The sequence below is a fragment of the Capsicum annuum genome, chromosome 2 (genome assembly GCF_002878395.1).
Source record: "Capsicum annuum cultivar UCD-10X-F1 chromosome 2, UCD10Xv1.1, whole genome shotgun sequence".
Taxonomy (NCBI): Eukaryota; Viridiplantae; Streptophyta; class Magnoliopsida; order Solanales; family Solanaceae; genus Capsicum; species Capsicum annuum.
Window position 1 is genome coordinate 24,060,248 of NC_061112.1, and position 21,397 is coordinate 24,081,644.

At 37.5% G+C, this 21,397-nt stretch overlaps 1 protein-coding gene across 3 annotated transcripts in view; it reads left to right on the forward strand.

The window, feature by feature from the left end:
• The first annotated feature begins 8,480 nt into the window (after nt 1-8,480).
• LOC107857630 (villin-4) overlaps nt 8,481-21,397 on the forward strand; it is a 40,597-nt gene continuing 27,680 nt past the window's right edge. The window contains exons 1-8 of one of the 3 annotated variants that reach the window (XM_047405279.1): nt 8,481-8,771; nt 10,007-10,114; nt 11,366-11,465; nt 13,429-13,500; nt 13,865-13,933; nt 14,009-14,245; nt 14,336-14,513; nt 14,596-14,728. In XM_047405279.1, coding sequence (XP_047261235.1) covers nt 10,059-10,114; nt 11,366-11,465; nt 13,429-13,500; nt 13,865-13,933; nt 14,009-14,245; nt 14,336-14,513; nt 14,596-14,728 — 845 coding nt within the window. In that variant the 5' untranslated portion in view covers nt 8,481-8,771; nt 10,007-10,058. The remainder of the gene's footprint in view (nt 8,772-10,006; nt 10,115-11,365; nt 11,466-13,428; nt 13,501-13,864; nt 13,934-14,008; nt 14,246-14,335; nt 14,514-14,595; nt 14,729-21,397) is intronic. The other 2 variants (XM_047405281.1, XM_016702484.2) reach the window with 2 other exon arrangements.

A 21,397-nucleotide genomic window follows, 5' to 3' on the forward strand; every position in this document is an offset into this window, starting at 1 on the left:
ACCACACTATCGTTCACCCAAGAAACAAACTTACTCATCTTGGCCCTGCTATCTGCAACCACGTGAGGAGCATATCTGGCTAATAGGACCTCTTGATGAATTCTAACACCTTATCCTCTCTCAGTTCTTGGAGAAAGAATCTATCTAAGAATACAGTGACAAATTCCTCCCATTCAATAGGCCCTGCATCACCTGGCCTTTCTGACTTCCACTGTTTAAACCAAGTGTGGGCAATATCCTGCAACTGGTATGCAGCTAGCTCAACACTCTCGATAGGAGTAACCCCCATGATGTCTGTAACCTTCTGAAGCTGATCGATAAATTCCTGAGGGTCCTCATCTGACTTAGACCCGAGAAAAAATGAAGAATTTATTCAGGTGAAGTTCCGAATCCTGACTGCAGCTGAATTAGCCATTGGGTTGGTCGGAATGATGGTTGGTCATTCATTCTGAGTAGCAAATGGTTGAGCAAGAGTAGTAAATGCAGGTCTAAACTATGCACGAGAAACATGTTCGCCCAAAGGTTCTTCGGGCTGAGGGGTTGACTGACTTTTGTTTCTTCTTTTAGGAGGCATGTTCTGTAGAAGAAAGGGAGAAACAGATTAGACTGGGAGATTGACTTCATATTATGCTCACTGGCACGACATAAATACTGAAAGAAGGGAAAACTATTCCTAAAATATCTTATAGCCTCCTGTACATAAATGTGGAGCGCAACACACCTATGTACAAGACTCTACTAGATGCGGCTTTCAGACTTCCTAGGACACTATTGAACCTTAGACTTTGATACTAATTTTGTAACGCCCCGAATCTGGTACTCGGAATGCTACACGGTGCTTACGACCTCAAAGGATCACAAGCTAACCCATGACTGATATCTGTACCTGTACACTGTATAACATACTAAATATAATGTGAAAATTAAGGATGAAAGGCCATAAGGTTCAAAACTGCATGACTAATAAAATATAAGATCTGAGTGGGGTAATAGAATACCTAAAACTAAAATACTGTCTGAACATACTGTGGTCTGAAAAACCTCTAAAACATAACTGTCTGTATAAGGAGTTGATAGGACATGTCCCCAACTAACTCCAACTTATAAATTAATTAATGAGATAATAGACAAATGATCATATCCTCGAAAGATGAAGACTCACTGCTAACTCTGACTATTGAGACTGGAACGCTACTGATGCTCTAGAGCTCATGCTTCTAAACCTACGGTATAGGATACCATAACGCAAATGCGTCAATACTTTGAATGTACTGGTATGTATGAATGGTAGGCTGAATGCATGGGGTTCAAATGAATGAACAATATTGGCTAACTGACTAATATAAACGTGAGAATACATGCATGAATACATCTTAACTATATCTAAGATCGTGATAACATGAATTTACTGAATACTAACATGGCTGATAACTAAATTCTGATGACTGATATAACTGATGACATGAGTGACTGTACCTGACAGTCCTAAATTTAATGAAACTAGCTGAGTTCCATAATGTTTTGAGTTGACTGTATTTGACAGTCTTGAATTCTGTAGAACTATCTAAGTTCTATTACTGAGACTTAATGACTGTATCTAACAGTCCTGATTCTGTAACTGGAGCTGTGGGAAGTAGTTATCTAACCGACATGCCCCTAATACACTGTTATGGCTGAGTTGGGGTTCAATCTACAACCCCAATTGGAAGGGTGTCAATACCGCGCCACTGGTAAGGACAAGATGTGAGTGACCCTTATTTGACAGTGTCCCCAAAAGATAACGGTGGGGCCCTCATCTGACAGTACTTATCCACCTCATCAACCCTCATCTGACAGTGTTGATGTCTCAACCTATGCCAGCTACATAGTTCTGGAACGCAAGGATGACTTCTAAGAATCGCACCCTCATCTGACAGTATGTATTCCCATCCTTGGGTTCACTCGGTGCTAATTCCTACTCCCATCTGAATAGACACTGATCATGGATTAATGAACTGAACTAGACTGAATTAACTGAGTTTCGTTGACTGACGAAATAGTACAGAGATTACTGTATTACTGAGCTTTCCTGAGTAACATGACTGACTGAGTTCTATGGATTATGGCTTGACTGAGGATCTCGTGAAAACATGACACGGACTCTAGGCACATAGCTATATTTTTCAGGTACAAGTACCCCCAGGACTCGATAGAAGGAAACTGACAAAGCATGACTTTCTTAAGTATATGACCAATATCAACAATACATAATCTATTGGCTAAGATATTTCATCAAACACTTGACATATATAACTTGTATATGAATGGAGATTTCATATTATCATACTAGTATGGCACTTTTCCTTCACATAGGCATTTAATCAAACATGGGGAGGGGGGGCATGCTATGGTTATACAATCATCAACATATCTAATAATCAAGGATACATCAATCAACTTGTGAATTGAAGGATTTATCATGAATACCACGTAATTACTCACATACTAGAATCAATTCTTGTAATTAATAGTCTATAACATAGAATGAAACCAAACAACAACATGAACATCACTTTTCAATTCAATCAAATCATGGACATTTGTAAATATACAAATCTTTGGTTTTAAAAAGAGATTCTTGAGCTTCATGGGTGAAAGAGACCCATGAATCAACACATGACATACCTTAGTTCTTGATTTAGCAAAGATTGACGGAGAGACTTTCTTGAAATTAAATCCCCAATTGAAACCCTAGCTTGTTTTTGAGAGAAAATTGAGAGAAACCAGTATATTTTGGGTTCTAAATAGCTGAATCTCGTATTAAAGGGCTTAAATAGGGGTGAAAAATTGACCTTTTTAACCCTGGATGCATCTTTTAAATTGGTGAAAATTTCCCGACCTGGACTCCTGGCGTGCTGCAGCGCGAACTGGAATTTGATAATTGAGAAATAGGGAAATGGCGCGACGCGAAGCCATCGTATTGCCACTTCATTTGCGACCTGAAAGTTTAGTGCGATGCGGAGAAATTACGCTGGGACACTGGAAAAAGGAAAATTGTTATTTTATCTTGTGGCGCGGCATGCCACTGATCAATATGACTCTGTTTTCGATGGGGACTTGAAATAGTCATAACTTCTTACCCGGTTATCGAATTTAGGCAATTTTTATATCGATGGAAAGCTTATTGAATTTACCACATGACAAAGAGTGAAAATCTTAAAAATTCCCCATGGAATAAACATCCTTCAATTTAGAATCTAATACTTGACATTCTTGAGACAAAATTAGTTAGGAAACTTTGCGGTATTACATCCTAAAAATAATAAATTGATATATCGACATAATCTGCGACTCAATTTATGGCCATACTTTATGTCACGTTCCATGTCTACACCTTATCTGTGAGCCATACTAGTTGCTCGTCCTAGAAGACCTTGTCATAACACCTCTATAGAGTAATATAGATAATTAAAATAAAGGAGAATCATAAATAGTGATAAGGGCTAAATCTGAAAAGAGACAATCTTTATTAAGACATGACTAGAATAATAAAAGATAGTCAACTACGAAGCAACTGTATGTATAGTGAAGCCTGTACTATTAACATAAGAGTCAACAAATTCCCCATAACCCTTATTGAATTCAAATTCTAAACCAAATTAAAAAGAAAACTAAAAGCAATTCCACTTTTCTTGGATGATAAAAACTCTCACCAATCATCTGAATATCAACTGCTATTAAATGTATAGCAGCAAATCTTAAGCTTTAGTATTTGAATCTACATCATATGAAAGATATAGTCAAAATGCAGTTAATACAATTGTAGTACCCTTTAAAAGTCTTAGCTCGTTTTAACTCTCAGTTGCATGTTAAAGGGTCCAAAAACTTAAAAAATCTGGCTAAGTGTTGAAGGCTTAGTCATTTCCAAGACCCTTGAACTTCGAGGATTTTATTTTTGATCTTTTCTACCTCGGAACTTTGATTTTTGAGTTGATTCATGATTGAGGATGCTAAAAGTACACCTCAGGTGAGTTTTAAAATTTTTGGACGAGCGTAAGGGCATGTTTGAAACCCAAAACAGTGGCAGCACCGGGATTAGCCCGTACCGTTCTCCAGAGCCCACGTCGCGCCCTCTATTTCGACGTTTCAAAGCCTGCGTCGCACCCTCCATCGCTGCCAGTTTCTATTTTTTGGCATTTTAAGGACATTTGGATCTTTTCCCTTCACCCAACTCGTCCAAAACACGAAATTTAGATTCCCAAAGAGCACTAATTGCTTTTTTCATCACAAATTCTTTCAAAAGAAGGCTTTCTTTCCTCAAGAACAAACCCTAACCCATTTTCAAGCAATCAAGAAATTCAAGCTTCAAATCTTAAGAAATTTCCAATAATCTTAACAAAATCATCTAGTGAGGTATGTGTGATGTTCATCCATGGGCACTTTTCACCCATGGAGTCCAAGAATCCCTTTTTGGTTTTAAATTATGAGTTTTTACATGTTCAAGTTGAATTATCTCCATGAAGCTATTATTGATTTTGATTTTTGAGTTATGTTTCCAAGTGTTTTTCGATGGGATGAGCTATTACATGTTTTGAATATTGAAATCTTTATATTGAAATCCCTAATTTATAGTTTTAGTAATGTAATCATGTTATCCTTGCATGCTTTACCCATTACCATGCTTAAGTTCATGACTCTCATGTGTTTGATGAAATGCCTAAGTGTTGGGTTTTGAACAATGATATCCTATTATGGTTTAAAGCTTTTATATGACATTACTATTGATTCCATTCAATGTTGGTGGTTATGAACACCCGATACCTATGTGATTTATATGAAATCATACTTTTCAAGTACTCAGATAGTTAATCCATGACTCTTATCAGTATACTTATATGTTTATATTCATGATGAGCACTATTAGTTATGTAATAACATCCAGTTGAATTTAGTTCAGTCCATTATTGGCGTCAGTTTAATTGGGAGAAGGATTTAGCACCGAGCGAACTCAGGGTTGAGGGCTCACATGACAATAGAGGGTATAACCCTTAGTAGCAATCCCTGAGTTTCAGAACTATATAGCCAGTGTAAGATAGAGATGTTTACCTGCCAGTTGAGGGTTGACAAAGTGTTTACCTGTCAGTTGAGGGTGACACATATCTCATTAGAACACCTGCCAGTTGAGGGTGGCTCTTTAGTCCTTCGGGACACTAGTTTAGTAGATCCACACAACCATTGTTAGTACCCGTGGCACGGTACTAATGTCCTTCCAACTGGGGTTACAGGTTGGACCCCGGTTAGCTCAGATTGGGGCATGTCGATTTGATGATACTTCTTACAATCTCGGTATGGTACTTCAATGTAGTCTTAATTCAGGTTTGTTGGATCAAGTATACAGACTTTCAGTTATACAGTTTACAGTCTTTCAGATTTCAGACTTACTTCATATTACAAAACTGTACTTTGTCTTGCATTCTCAGATGTTACAGTTTTTATGCATTCATGTTCAGTTACCTCATGCTATTCAGTTAGTCCTTATTTCACATGCACAGTACTCCATGTATATCAGCCTAACCTCATCTCATATACCAGTACATTCAAAGTACTAACTACATACTGTTCTTTGCGCTAGGCCAAACCCATCGGTGGCCCCCTAAACTTGGCACGAACTTCCACTTAGGCATCTCAAGTGGATGTTATTCACTTTTGGCACCTCAAGTAGCTATAAAGTGTGTCACTTTGACACCTTTTGCTGATCCAGCACATTGTGTGTGTTGCACTATACTAAAGGTGCGTGAGGAGCTCTATTTTATGGTTTTTGTGTTTTTTTTACCTTCTTCTTCTACCTCTTTCTTTTTCCATCAATTCAACCTTCCACCACCATTAACAACTATTGCAAAGCTTCCAACATCAGCTTTAAATCTTCTTCTTCTCCGTCCATGCTTCACTTTCCAACGTCATCACCATCATCCACCAAACTACCACCAAATTTTTGAATTAAAAAACATAGAAGAAAAAAATCACATACGTAATTTTAAAAATTAAAAATTACATCTCCATGATTGTTGTAGAAAATTAAAAATAGTGTAACCAAATTTTTCGCACAACCACCATTAATTTTGTTATTCATCTCCACAATTTTTGCACCACAATTGAATACAATATCACCATCAAACTTACCTTCACTCAATTTTCATTAATTGAATCTATCCTCAAATGTGATCCAACCAAAATATATCAGAGTATATCTGCACGAAATCATACCAAAGCAACTAGACAGAAATTGAGGCCAAATGGGTTCCTTCTTAAAATTATTTTTTTGACCAATTTATTTTTGATGAGATGAAATTGTTGTCAATTTGATCGAAAATTATTGTCAATTTGGACGGAGAGTGAAAAATTATTATCAAATATGGTCAAGTTATTGTGAATTTGATGTCAATTTGGTCGGATTGTTGTAGGGGTTGGGGGTTTGTGGATTGAAGAAGACAATATAGAGGGGGTGGGTGGGTAGCGATAGGGGAGGGTAGGGTAGCGGCAAACAATTTAGGGGTAGGGTGGGGGAGGGTGGCAGAATACAATTTGGAGGTGAGGGTAGCAGTAGATTTGGGAGTGAGGTGGGTTGAAGAAGATGATATGAGATGGGGTGGGGTAGTTTAGGAAGATGATATAAGGTGGTGGTGGGGAGTTATCAATATTTTTTATTTAAATTAATTATATAAAAATTATTTTATAAAAATGTCAAGTGTTTTTTTTTATAATTGGTCCCTTTTTATGTGTTTTAGGTTTTTTTTTTCAAAAAATAAAATAAAATTGTAGGTGGATATAGTGATGTGACAATTTAAATGAGTTGACACAAATTAGTTGGCCATTTTTTTCACGTTGGCAGCGAGTGAGACACACTCACTGGTGCTGGTGTCGAAAGGTGTCAAAGTGACACGCTTTATAGCTACTTGAGGTGCCAAAAGTGAACAACGTCCACTTGAGGTGCCTAAGTGAAAGTTCATGCCAAGTTTAGGGGGCTACCAATGGGTTTGACCTTGCGCTATGATGTCTTATATCATAGGTTCGGATGCACAGTTTCCCGACCACAATTAGACAGCTCAGCGTAATCCAGCAGCCACAGTGGTGAGTCCTCATCTATTGAGGACATTTTATGTTTATTCAGTTATTTCAGTATTTCATTTTGTTCAGTCAGTCGGAGTTAGTTAGGGGTCTGTCCCATCAACTCCTCAGTCAGTTTAGAGGCTTTCAGACATTCAGACAGAACAGTTAGACAGTCAGTTAGTTACTTTCAGTTCTTATCAGTTGTTTCAGATATTTAGTATTTCAGTATTCACACAGATGTTATGTTCATATTTATTCCGTGCTCACGGCAGGTATCGTTTCACGGGTTAGCTTGTGGTCACTTATGACCGTAAACACCATTATCGCAACTAGGAGGTAGCCTCGAGTTGTGACAACAATAAAATGTAATGATATGCAAGTTATACATATATACATATCATAAACTGACTGGTCGTAAAATCATATGGAGAGTGACTTAAAATAGTAGATAAGATACAAAACAACACTTTTGAGAAAGTAAAAACATGTGACTTAAAAAATAAAAAACCTGAAGCAAAATCATGATGGTTGAAGTCTAGATAAAATATATCATGAATATGTATTTTCTTTTAGAACTTTCTTAATGAAAAATCTTGAATCCACACTTATAAGAAAGTGCAAGGTTATGCATCTCAAGATAAATTCTTCCTCCCATGTATATTGTGTTGAATTTTAATTATTTTAATTATTTGTATTCTTAATTATATTAGAAGAAGTTATTAAATTGTAAAAGTTATAACTTTGAAATTTTTAAAATATTTTACCTAAGATTTCCAAAAGTAAAACTTGCTGTATGATTTATATGATTCAATTTAATTAGAGTTTGATCATAAATTTTCAAATATTTTTGACATGTTATTTTTGGATAAAGTTTAACCATGTATTTGATTATAATTTTTGAGAAACATATTTTACCTTTTTGAGATAAAATATAAAATATGATTTGTACTATAAGTTCTCAAATCTCTTAAAAATATGGATAAATTTGTATTATCATTTTTTAAATGAACATGTTTCCTGATTCAAAAATTTATATATTATAAGCTCAAATTATTACTGATCTATATGCATAAATGCACATATTTGTATTAGTTCGTCAAGAGATAAGAATTAATGATTCTTTTTATAAAATATAAAAATTTAAGGTAAATTTTATTTTTTTTGAAAATATAAAAGAATTAGAATTTGATCCGAAAACTGCTTTTCTCTAATTTTCGGAAACTTGAATTTTTTTTAAAAAATGATAAATTATAGGAGCAAATAATTTTTGTCAAGATAATTACTACTTGCCCTATTATGACCAACGGAGTCTTAGTAGATACAAAAAAGATAAAAAAGAAAATGAAAAGAATCTGCAATTAATAAATACACTAATTTGATTATTCATAGTAACTCTTTACAGTTCATGCGAGTCCTTTTTTGTTTTCTCTCTCCTCTTTCACTTGCCTTTTCTTCTCTGCCGTTAGTGACAAGCACGCCTGGCAACAAATCATTCCCTCCAACCCCTACTTTCTCTCTCCCTCTCTCGAACGTATATTACCATACTGTTTCTCTCTCCTCTCTTTCTCTTTCTCTCTCCATAGAAAAGAAGAAGAAGAAGAAACACTTTCCATTGTCAAATTTTGCATTTCAGCTTAATTGTGTGGTTTGGATTGGATCTGTTGATCTTAAAGCAGTGGATTTTGGTAAATTCAGCTAGATAATCTAATTGTTTTGTCGTTTTTACTGATAATTCGTTCTGTGTGTTGTTTTGGCCTATGAGAGAATTATTAACTGGGATGTTTTATGTGTGATCTGAGAATGGAAGTTGCATTATTGAAGTTTTTCGATCGAAATATGTGGCAATTTCAATGCTCTCTGCACCAATTGCTTTTTTTATTGTGTTTTGTTTTGGATTTGAATTCCGACATCATTGCAATATGATACTATTGGTCCTTTTGTTTCCTTTTTCATATCCCGCTTCTCAAGTTTGTCTGCTCTCCGGATCCTTTTGCTCCTAAAATTTATTGCCTTTGTTCAATTCAATTTCAACTCACTAACTGCTCTCATCCTTCCTATTATTCCCCCCTCACCCCTACCCCCCTACCCTATCCCAACTAAAAAAATGATGGGAAACCTCAAGTATGCTATAAAAATATCTTGCATCACTGTGAAACTAGTGGCTTCAAGATTAAAAGGGTTCAAGTAAAAATATATTGCATTTGCTTAATTTGAAAACTGTTTTTGTTCCTTCATATACCACATGTCTCTTTCTTATTTGTAGTTGTGAATATGTTTTCATATGTTGCACCAAATTGCTCACTAGCTCCTACACCCAAAAGGATAACTTAGTGGCTAATGAAGAAGGTTGAGAGTCACGAGGTATTAGGTCCATTTTCATAGCTGAGACTAAAACATTAGGCGATATCTTTCCATCTGACCAAGCCTTGATGGACAGAGTTACCCGGTACCTATTGCGGTACCCTGTGGATTAGTCGAGGTGTGCATAGGCTGGACCAAATACCATAGTTATAAAAAAGAAGAAGCTTTACTAGCTCCTTTCATTAAAAATGTCATCTTTCCTTTTGTTTTAGTGTTATCTGGAATTCGAGCAGTATTTGAAGTCATGAGAGGTTAAAGGGCGATGTCTGTTTTGCCATGGTGAAGCATACATTCAGTTGGTTTGGTGTTTGACGGATTTTGTCTGTTATCCTATGAGTTTTGTATAATTTTGTCTTTTTCTGCTAAAGGTTGTGGCTGTTGTTGCTTATCTTTTCATCCTTTTATCCTTCTTTACGTAGTTCTGTGTCTGCCATCTTTCTTTGTCTTTTGGATAATCATGTTTTCTCTCTTGTGCCATACACCTAGTAGAGAAAGGATTTGTTTTGAAACTTCCTCTCCGTCTTGTGATATTATCCCTGATTATACATTCACTTTTCAGTTATTTTCAGCCTTCTGGTTAGTTGAAGTACTGAAGGTAGAAAGGAACAACTATGGCTGTTTCAATGAGAGATTTGGATCCAGCTTTTCAAGGAGCAGGCCAAAAGGCGTATCCTCATTTTAGGTAGAGTTGTCAATACGGGTTGGCCCAGCCCATCTGGGCTAGCCCATACGGGCTTTGAGTTTGACGGGCCAGGACGGGCCGGCCCATTTAAATGATGGGCCAAAAAACACCAAGCCCACGCTATTACCCTGTGGGCTACGGGCCTCACGGGCCAGCCCACTTTTTAAAAAATAATATTTTATAATTTAATTTTACACTGTTAATAAAAATAAATATTTATCACAAAATAACACATAGTATTAATGCTTGTTAATCAAATCTCCAACACCTCAAAAATAATCCTAATAACGAAATTAAATAACTTTTGACATGAATATAAATAAACCACAAAAAATGTCATTATTTCATTCACTAAAAATAAAAATGAACTCAAGAAAAGCTTTCATGACATTCATTATGTATCTAACATCACCTCTTTATTCTTCATCAAGCATCTCTGAATCATCTTTTGATAAAGTTGTCTCATAATCTTCATTTTCATCTATAATTTATATACATATTAATTAATTAGACATTAAGAAATAATAAAATTTCATAACTAATAATATTTACATGTATGCAAAAACTATTACCAATTTGAGAGTAACCGTGCAACCAATTTCGAGTGGTAACAAGTTTTTGGACATTTTCATGATGGATGCAGCTTCTATATTTGGTGAGAACACACCCTCCAATGCTGAATGATGTTTCTGATGCTACAGTAGTAATAGGCCCACGGGCTAGCCCAACCCACATTCCTCAAGCCCTATGGGCCACGGGCTTATCTGGGCCGGGCTAAAAAGCCCTGTTCTTAAATGGGCTGCAAAAATTGAAGCCCACCCCCATTAAATTACAAGCCGGACCGGGCTGGACCAACGGGCCTTGGCCCATATCGACGGCTCTAATTTTAGGTCATGTAGTTGTAGAAGATTGTGGTGAAATGATATTTTCTCTCACTTATCTTTAATGAATCCTTAAAAACTTGTTTTTGAGAGCCACCTTTTCAGTAAGAGCTGCTGCTTCAATGTTAATTAGAGGATGAACTTTCATCCTAATATTTCCCCAGAAGATTGAAGAAATAGATACAGACAACATTACACTGAAAGAAACAAAGAAATAACATGTGAATGATGAATTAATTATAACTTTTGATATCATTGATGCCTATGTTCATTTTTGGATTCATCTTCTAATTTCACTGGCTTATGTTTTAGTTAAAGAATAGTGCAAGTTCAAATTCCTTGACCCAATTAATAGCGGAATAGAGATCTGGCGTATTGAAAAGCTAAGTCCAGTTCCTGTTCCAAAGTCATCACACGGTAAATTTTATGCAGGAGACTCGTATATTATTTTGAAGGTATGCTATTTTTGGTGATCTATTAGCTTTCATCATATGCTGAAGGTTCTTACTGAAGTCATTTTGTTTTACTTCTATACTGTTAGATTCTAACAGGAGAACATCGATTGTAGCTGCAAAATGTTTAACTGTTATATCATATTACTATGTGGTATAGTTTTAAATGTACAACTTACCTCAAACTAGAAGCTATTAACCTTTTAAAACAAAATAAAATATTCTTTTGTAAGCTAGATTTTCTAGAATGTTTCGTCCTTTAATATGACTTGACTGATCCGTAGAAGATATTGCATCCTATGGGTGAGAAATAATCTAACAAACACATCTATGCTAGTCATATCTGGCTTGTTGTATTATACTGCTTGATTAAAGTTCCAAATTGGAATATTACCTTTATTTTCTAGAAGGCTCTGGTGCTTCCATATCATGGTAAAGGGGAACTGTCATTGTCCTATTATGGTGCCATTTATGGTGTTGGACCAGCGTGAGACTCACATAATATAATTGCTAACTATTTGTGTCTTCTCTGGGTGATTAGATGGTGATGACTTGACTGTCAGCTTTATATGTTAGATTTGTCAGCTAGAAGGGCTTTGTCTTTCCTTTTTCTTTTTGGATTGTAGGGTTTACTGTGGTTGTGGGTAGAATTTGATTTGAGTACTGAATATTTATTAGACCTCATACTGAGGACATTTGGACGGAGTATTTAGAATGTAAGTTTAGTGACTCGAGGCAGGAGGACGAAGTGGTGGTGAAGTTGGACTCCCAGGATGTGTGTAAGAGGGATAGTTTTAAGTACCTTGGGTCTATGATCCAGGGGGATGGTGAGATTGATGAGGATGTTTCTAACCGTATTGGAGCAGGTTGGATGAAGTGGAGGCTCTCCTCAGGAGTGTTGTGCGATAAGAAGGTGCCCTTTAAGCTTAAAGGCAAATTCTATAGAGTGACAGTTCGTCCGGCCATGTTGAATGGAGCGGAGTGTTGGCTAGTTAAGCACGTTCACATCCAAAAATTGAAGGTGGCGGAAATGAGAATGTTGCGTTGGATGTGTGGGCTTACTAAATGGGACAGAGTTAGGAATGAGATTATCCGGGATAAGGTGGGAGTGGCTTCGGTGGAGGATAAGATGCGGGAAGAAAGACTGAGATGGTTTGGGCATGTGATGAGGAGGGGCGCGGATGCCCCGGTTCGGAGGTGTGAGAGGCTAGCATTGGATGGCTTCAGGAGGAGAAGAGGTAGGCCGAAGAAATACTGGAGGGAGGTGATTAGACATGACATGGAGTAGCTTCAGCTTACTGAGGACATGACCCTAGATAGGAAGGCGTGGAGGTCGAGGATTAGGGTAGAAGACTAGTGTTAGTGTGTGGGTTGTAGCTAGCAGTCAGGAGAATTCTTGTGTAATCGAATTTAGTAATCATAGGTCAGTGTACATAGGTGTCTTTGGGATGTGCGTGTATGTCACTACTAGGTGGGTGTCCTATTTTTTATTGCTTAGTTCCCATTTTTCTTATTCTGTGTTGCTCTTATTTTCAGTATTTCATATTCCCGTGATTTTATTCTATTATTTCCTATTCTTTATTTCGGTTATGTCATCCATCCCCTTGTTTATTATCCTTATCTTGAGCCGGGGGTCTATCGGAAACAGCCTCTCTACTTCTTCGGAGGTAGCGGTATGGATTGCGCACATCTTACCCTCCCCAGACCCCACGCTGTGGGAATACACTGGGTTTGTTGTTGTTGTTGTTGTCGTATACTGAGGACATGACCCTAGATAGGAAGATCTTGAGGACGTGTATTAGGATAGAAGGCTAGAGCCAGTTTGGGTCGTTAGTATAGGATATTACTTGGTGGGTGTATTATTCTTGTTATGCCATCTTGTTTCATGCTTTATTACGAATTTGTTTACTATTCCTTGTGGGTGTTGTATTTATGTTATGTCATCTTGATCCATGCTTTATTACAGATTTATGTATTATTCCTTGTCTTGAGCCGGGGGTCTATCGGAAACAACCTTTCTATTTCTCCGGAGGTAGTGGTATGAACTGCGTACATCTTACCCTCCCCAGACCCCACTATGTGGGAATACACTGGGTTTGTTGTTGTTGTATACATGTTATTCTTCAGTTGGATTATGCGTATAGGTTGAAATTGCTGAAAATTTTAAGATTTAAAAAGAGAAGGAAAAAAAAATCAATTTTGCTTGGCCTAGAGAAATTCTAGATGTAGACCTGTTTCAGAATTCTGGAAATAGAGAATTTTGGTGGAAGTATCTGTAGACGCAATATCCTAGAGAAAACGTTCCTTTTAGAAATGTTATGGACTACTGAAACTTTTCAGTAGAAATTTTATTCAGACGGCTATACTTGTTCATATGAGGCTTTATTTCTCCTCCTTCTCAGACCAGCGCTTCAAAAAGTGGTGCCTTACGGCATGATATTCATTATTGGCTTGGTGAAGATACTAGTCAGGTTTGTTTCTATTTTGAAGATTATGCAGCCAGTATTTTTTTTTAAATGTTATCTCATAGTTGAATGTTTTTTTAGGATGAAGCTGGTGCTGCTGCCATAAAAACTGTTGAACTAGATGCAGCACTTGGTGGGCGTGCTGTTCAATATCGTGAAGTTCAGGGCCATGAAACTGAGAAGTTCCTTTCCTATTTCAAACCATGTATAATCCCTCTAAAAGGTGGAATTGCATCTGGGTTTAAGCATGTAGAGGAAGAAGAGTATAAGACGTGTTTGTACGTATGCCAAGGGAAGCATGTTGTCCATGTGAAGGAGGCAAGTCACAACTACTTTGCTTCTGATAATGGATGAGCAGAAAAATTCAGGCTTATATTTTCATGACCGTTTTCTACATTATTGGGGCAGGTTCCTTTTGCTCGATCCTCACTTAATCATGACGACATCTTCATTCTTGATACCAAGTCTAAAATCTTCCAATTTAATGGTTCCAATTCCTCTATTCAAGAAAGGGCTAAAGCACTTGAAGTTGTTCAGTACATTAAAGATACGTACCATGATGGCAAATGCGAGGTCGCTGCAATTGGTAAGTGGTTAGTAATTTAATTACTCAAGGGAATTATACTGAAGTGTCCATTGCATTAAACTGTGGTCTGATCGACGTGTAGACGATGGTAAATTGATGGCTGATGCCGAGACTGGAGAATTCTGGGGTTTTTTCGGTGGCTTTGCTCCTCTTCCAAGGAAGACTACGCGAGATGAGGCTAGAAGCATTGTTACTGTTCCTACTAGATTGTATAGGTGAGTGTCCTTAAATCAGGTGAGTGTCCTTAAATCCCCCTTTCCACATGCGTTTAGGTAATGCTATTATATATGTTGCTGCTAGATTCATCACCTTTTAGTTTTTATTTTTTAGGAAAATGGTTACCTGTTGTATTACAATTACAGAAGAAATGTCGTGCTGATGACCAATTACAGATTCCAAAAAGAAAACCTAACCTTGCTCTTCTTACAAGTATTCCAAAAGAAAGAAAAATCTATCCTTGCTCTTCTTTTTTTTTTTTAATAACCAAAACAAAAAAAAAAAAGGGCAAGGATAGAGTTTTTCTTCCTAACCTTGCTCTTCTTACAAGGACTTTATGATGTTAAGTGTGGATCTACTTCATTGACATAAATTTTTGTATACGACTACACCAAATATGAAAAATCAGAATACAAATTCACTTTATCACCTGGATAGAGCTGCTTCTGTCTTGAAAACACAGGGCATTCCTTTCCTTCCAAGCTATCTGCCCTATGCAAGAACATTTAAATTCCACCTTTCTTTTGCCTTAATACTGCCTCCCTGTCTAAACCATCATTTCAGTGGATATACTGTGGATGTTGGCATAGTCCACCTAAGTCCAACAAGAATTGCCACAACTGAGAAGTGACATGATAATGTAAACATAGATGATTATTACTCTCTGACTCTGCAAATCATAAATAACATCTGGAGGTCAGTTGAATTCCTCTTTTACTTAGATTTTCATGAGTTAAGAAAGTCTTTCTAGCCACCGACCATGTGAAGCGGATTATTTTGAGGGGGGTATTTTACTTTGAGGAGGGCTTCCTACTTCTTGAATCCCCATCCTTGAATTTGATACCAAACTGCAAATTTTGGACTTCTATTAGTACCTTCAGCTTTGGAGTCAAAAAAGTGTCATGAGAATAGTCCCCGCCTCCCATTCGCACCTTTGAAAGTCGACCTACATTGTTTGCTCAGTTTAAGGAAATTGAACCCACAGTGGGGACTCCTTTTCTGCTTCACGATATTTTATCTCGAAAGGAGTGGCTTCATCTACCTCCAGAAAACCAGAACTAGAGTAAAACTGGAGTTGATTTTCACTAGCCGTTTACTATCTGTGCCATGTTCTATTGCTTCTCCCGTTGGATGATAGTCTGTCATCTCCCTTTTCCTCTTGCACAATTTGACATGTGAGCGATCGTGAAGGATTTTGTTTGTACTATCTGCAAGTCTGTAAACTTCGATCTCGTGTCTGTGGTGGCTAGAGCATTTTGATTAAGAAGAGCGAAATTGGCTTCAATCTCGATTGCGAGTGGATTAGCTTGAAGTATTATCAAAGGTGCGCTTAAAACGCACTTAAGCCCTAAAGGGAGCCTCAAAACGAGTTGAACGCTTTGCCTTGCTTTATGTGCGCTTCACTGTCGTCGTCAGATTTCTAAGGCATACTTTTCCTTGCCAATAAGTCTCTTATGAAAAGGCAACATTAAAATTGATATTTCACTTTATTGTAATTGTTTTTCGATTCTTTTGTTATACATTTGTCATTCATGCTTAAAATTATTAGTTATGGACTAAACAAAAATATTTGTATCTTTTCTCCTTTTGCGCCTCTTTTCATTGAAGCCCACGCTTTTATTTGTGCTTTGCGCTTTAAGCCCCAACAAACCTTAAGAGGTTTTTTGCGCTTTTCATTTTTGATAACATGGGCTTGGCCTCCCTCACCATAAGTTGCGCCCGCAATTTGTAACCGAAGGTTTGAGCCTAATCCGTTAAGTGCAAATCATTTATTTTTGGGCTTCTCTTGTGTCTGACCCAACACATTATATTCCTATTAGAGTTATAAGCCTTGCCTCTCCCCTTTTCACATATAATACGACCGTCACTGATTTTTGATATTTGATGGGCTTGCTGTTAAGCTCCACAGGATCATCTCGCTCTTAGATTATTACAGATCCTAGATATTACTTCTGAATCATAGATATATTGGCTTTATGGTGGTCAAAAGTATCAGACATTCCTTTTCTTCAAAGGTCACCTCTATTGCTCTTGGAATCTTCTGCGACGACCCTTAACTTTGTTTCGAGCCCATCTCAAATGATTTTTTAGTTGTGTCTCCTTCGACTTGATCTAGCCATAAGGGTGGCAGCTAGTCGAGAACTCTAAACCAATCCTGTGTCAAACCTCGTTTCAAATGTGTAGCACGCCCTCGACGAAGACCGCCAACTCTACTTTAAAGAAGTATTTTTCCATCTCTCATGTTTCCCCAAGGTTTTCTCCGCTATCTTTCTTGTTGGGTAATGGGTATACAAACAAAAATGAAGACCATTTAGCTTATAGACTTCTATTGCATTACTCGATTTACTGCTTTCCTATTTACGAACATCTGGACATGTGGGAATTAGGTCTAGAAACTGTAGGAGCAATGCTAAGACTACTTGCTAAAAAACAATGCACTACTACTTGCTAACCTCCTATCCTAATTCAAATCCTCTATAACCTCCTATATAAGGTCATGTTCTCAGTAAGCTGAAACTACGCCATGTCATGTCTAATCACCTCTCCGCAATACTTTTTTGGCTACCTCTACTCATGTTATCATAAGCAAAAGCACGAAAAAGCTTAAAGTTCTACTGGGGATTTAAGTGCAAAGTGCCCATAAAACGCGGTCTCTAATGACAAAGGAACAAAGGGAGAAAAGACATAAATATATATATATATATAGTCCAAGACAAATAATTGTAATCATGAATGACAAATATAATAGCAACAATAATAGCAACAACATATCCTGTGAAATCCCATAAAGAGGTTTGGGGAGGGTGAAGTGTACACAGACCTTACCACTACCTTGTGGAGGTAAAGAGGTTGTTTTTCAAAAGAGCCTTCTCTCAAGTATAGCAAATCCAGGTATAAAGAATAAGGAAATAGTGAAGAAAATAGTGCAACTAATAGGCACCCAAGGGTGTGGCCTAATGGTTCAATGATGTGGGATGAGCACCATGAGGTCTCAGGTTTGATTCCCAACAGAGACAAACACTAGGTGATTTCTTCCCATCAGTTCTAGCCTTGATGGACAGAATTATGTGGTACCTGTTGCTGGTGGGAGGTGGCAGGAATCTCGTGGATTTAGTCGAGGTGTGCGCAAGCTGTCTTGGACACCATGATTATAAAAAAATATAGTGCAACAAACAGGCAGGGTAAAGTCTACAAGAAAAAATAAGAACAACAACAAATAGTGCAATAATTGAAGCACAATAAATAACAAATTATCCTAGATATCACAAGCATGGACTACAATGCTATGGCTAGTACCATAACACCAGCAAGTGTAAACCTTCGAAAAGCAAGATAACACACCTTCCCGACTAACCTTATACCTTAATATGTGTCCATCACGTGTCCTCGTCACATGTCCAAAACATCCCAATCTCGCTTCCGTCATCTTGTCCACCACAGAGGCCACTTCTGCCTTAGTTTGAATATCCTCATTCCTCATCTTATTTCACTTTTTTGCAAATTTTTTTTTAAAAAAATGATAAAGTGAAAGATTAATAATTTAGTGTCACCTCTTCTGAAGAGTCTCATTCTCATTGGCGATGAACAATATGTCTTGTAACCTTGATGTTGAAAATGAAGCACACGTTAAGCAAGATGAAGCGTTGAACATGTTTTGACTATTGTTTCTGGCTTAAACGCGCCCTTGACAACACTGCCTCTACCTCTCCTAAAACCATCCATAGCCGATCTTTCACACATCGACACTAAACCATCCATAGCCATCTCTCACACCTCAGAGCTAGGGCGTTTTCACATCTCCTCTTTTTACATGCCCAAATCTTTTGATCTAACTTTCCGTATCTTTTCCTCCAACGAAGCCACTCCCACTTGTCTTAGATATCCTCATTTCTAATCCTGTCTCTCTTTATATGCCCACACATCCATCACAACATCCTTATTTTTGCAACTTTCATTGTTCGAATTTAAGAGTTCTTGACTGGACAATACTCTACTCCATACAACATAGTTGGTCTAACCACCACTCTTAAAAATTGCGTTGAAGTTTTGGTAGCACTTTCTCATCACACAAGACTTTAGGTGCAAGCTTCCATTTCATCTACATTACACCAATACGGTGTGTGACATCCTTGTTAGTCTTCCAATTTCCTTGGATAAAAGGCCCATGATACTTGAGACTTCCTCTCTTTTGGATGGCTTATGTATCAAGCCTCACTTTCATGCCAGCCTCATGTGTTATGTTACTGAACTTGCACTCCAAGTATTTTGTGTCGGTCCTGCCCAACCTATACAAGAACTTACATCTAGAGTAGAAGAGATTATGTCTTATCATACACTCCCTCCAAAGAATTAAACAAAACTCTCCTAACCAACTTATCTTCTTTCGCAACCTATATGCTTTATCACGTATGGTTTACCAAAGAAGCACTATCCTTAGAAACTTCATCATGGATGGACATCATCAATCCCAACAATTTCAACACAAGATTCATCATCCTTGCTAAAATTCTCAGGAAATGGTACTTCATAAGTAGAATTAAGATTAGCTACCTTTAGAGGCTTGCTATTGCGTCTTTACTTTCGCTCTTTTCAATTTCCTTCTCATCTATAAAACAAAGGGCGAATCATACACACTCAAATGGCTTTTTGTAGCTTCATGAGTCACACTTTCCACATATGTGAAGGCACAGGAGTACTAGGCACACTTGAAGCACCACTAACATATGCATAAGATTGAGGTGTAGCCAAGTTATCTTGCCTACCACTAGATGATCTATGGTAGTATTAGCGTGTATTGTAGCTTGTAGCGCAATACACCCCTTGGGTTGACGTTGTAACGCTCTAGGTGCACTAGTAGCACGACTTACAATTAGCCGTTGCATCTCCACATCCATTCACTCAAGTTTTAGTTCTTATCTTTTTAAGGGAGCCCAGAAGTTCTCTCTGAAGTAGATGTACTACTAGGAATCGAACCTTGACCGTCCTCCATGGTCATTGCTGCAAAATGATCAAATAATTGCCAATAGAGTTCCTCACCATCTTTCTTTAGTGTATCCTCACAGTGACCTCGCTCAATTGCACTTACCACTGTAGCCTATTTCCTTCTAATGGCTGTTCAAAATTTTCTTAAGCAACTGGCATTCTCAATAACCCCAAGTAGGCATTCAAGTATCAGTACAGAATGGAGGTTTTGTTCATATGAGAGAAGGAAAGTCAAACTAATGGACTATGAGCCAATAAACACCTAGCGAAAATAAAAGAGGAAAGTGCTACACAATTGGCATGAAATGAAAAATGTTTAATCAGTTTGCAGGAATTACCATGGAAAAGAAACTACTGGACATAGATCTGTACAAAGAGAACTTGCTAGAATGTTCAAGTGCAGGGAACTTCTTGGCCACGATTGGAGTCCATAGGCAGGAGTGTGGCTGGACATGGAGCTTTTATGGGCACGACCAAATTTCATGGTAGACGATTCTGGGCAAGTTCTGACCAAAAATTTGCAGCAACACTTTGTGGGGACGATGCTATTCGTGGAGCCTAGTTTGTCTCTTTCCCAGCATCTAGGGTAATCGTCATGATGATATCTAGTCGTCTAGAAGTTTTGGACGTGAGGCATCTTCTTGTCTTCTTCCCCAGGGCATGATTTAGTTCGTTTCCACGAACAACGACACGATTCTGAACCGCGTTGCCTTCTTCAACAAGCTGGAATTAGAGTTTCAGCTCTGAATAGCTCAAATCTATTTCAGACGGCCCCAAATTTTGTATATGAGGCCCTCCAAGTGTTTCCAAACTAATGCAACATCGCTCACTCAATTCTATTAAGATTTGCCCAACTCCAAATTCTTGAAATCTATCTTTAAATCTACATCAATGGATTTCTAGATTTGTTCTTCAAGTTTTGACACTCCAAGTCACCTCATAAACAGTCTAATAAACTTCACGAGTTATTTCGAATAGATTTAAACCTCAAACATATCAAACTTGAAATTACCATTCTAATGGCAGTCGAACCTTTGTACAAGTGACTATAGAGTTTTCGAACTCCAAGCTTCCCTCCACGCTTCTTAGCACAGTAACTCCAATTGATTCCCAACCAACACCAGTTGAGAAATAAACAAAAGCAGATTCCAAAAGTTTGAAATCCTTCTGGAAATGGAACCCGCAAAAGAGAACACAAAGAACACACAGTGCTCCAATTGATTCCCAACCAACACCAGTTGAGAAATAAACAAAAGCAGATTCCAAAAGTTTGAAATCCTTCTGGAAATGGAACCCGCAAAAGAGAACACAAAGAACACACAGTGGTTTCTATTTTTTGATTATTGAATCTTTTGATTGTTTTTATGTTTTTTAATTGGAAATCAAAATTCAAACAGTGTTTAGAGGAACAATCGCTACCCTAGCTGTGATACCAAGTGATAACTCTCAACCCAGGAAGATTAAAAAATTTGTATAAAAATAATCAACCCTAAGAACACTATCGAAGTTTGATAGGGACGCAAGTAATCATATTTGGCATAGGCATTACGGCTAGAACTATCAAGCACCCAACTAAGAACTAGTTGAACCTAAACATTTTCCTCTGCTGCTCCCCTGCTCCATATCTTCCAAGGCTGCCTTTAAGTTACAATATTCAGTTTCAGAAAAAATATCTTCCAAGGCTG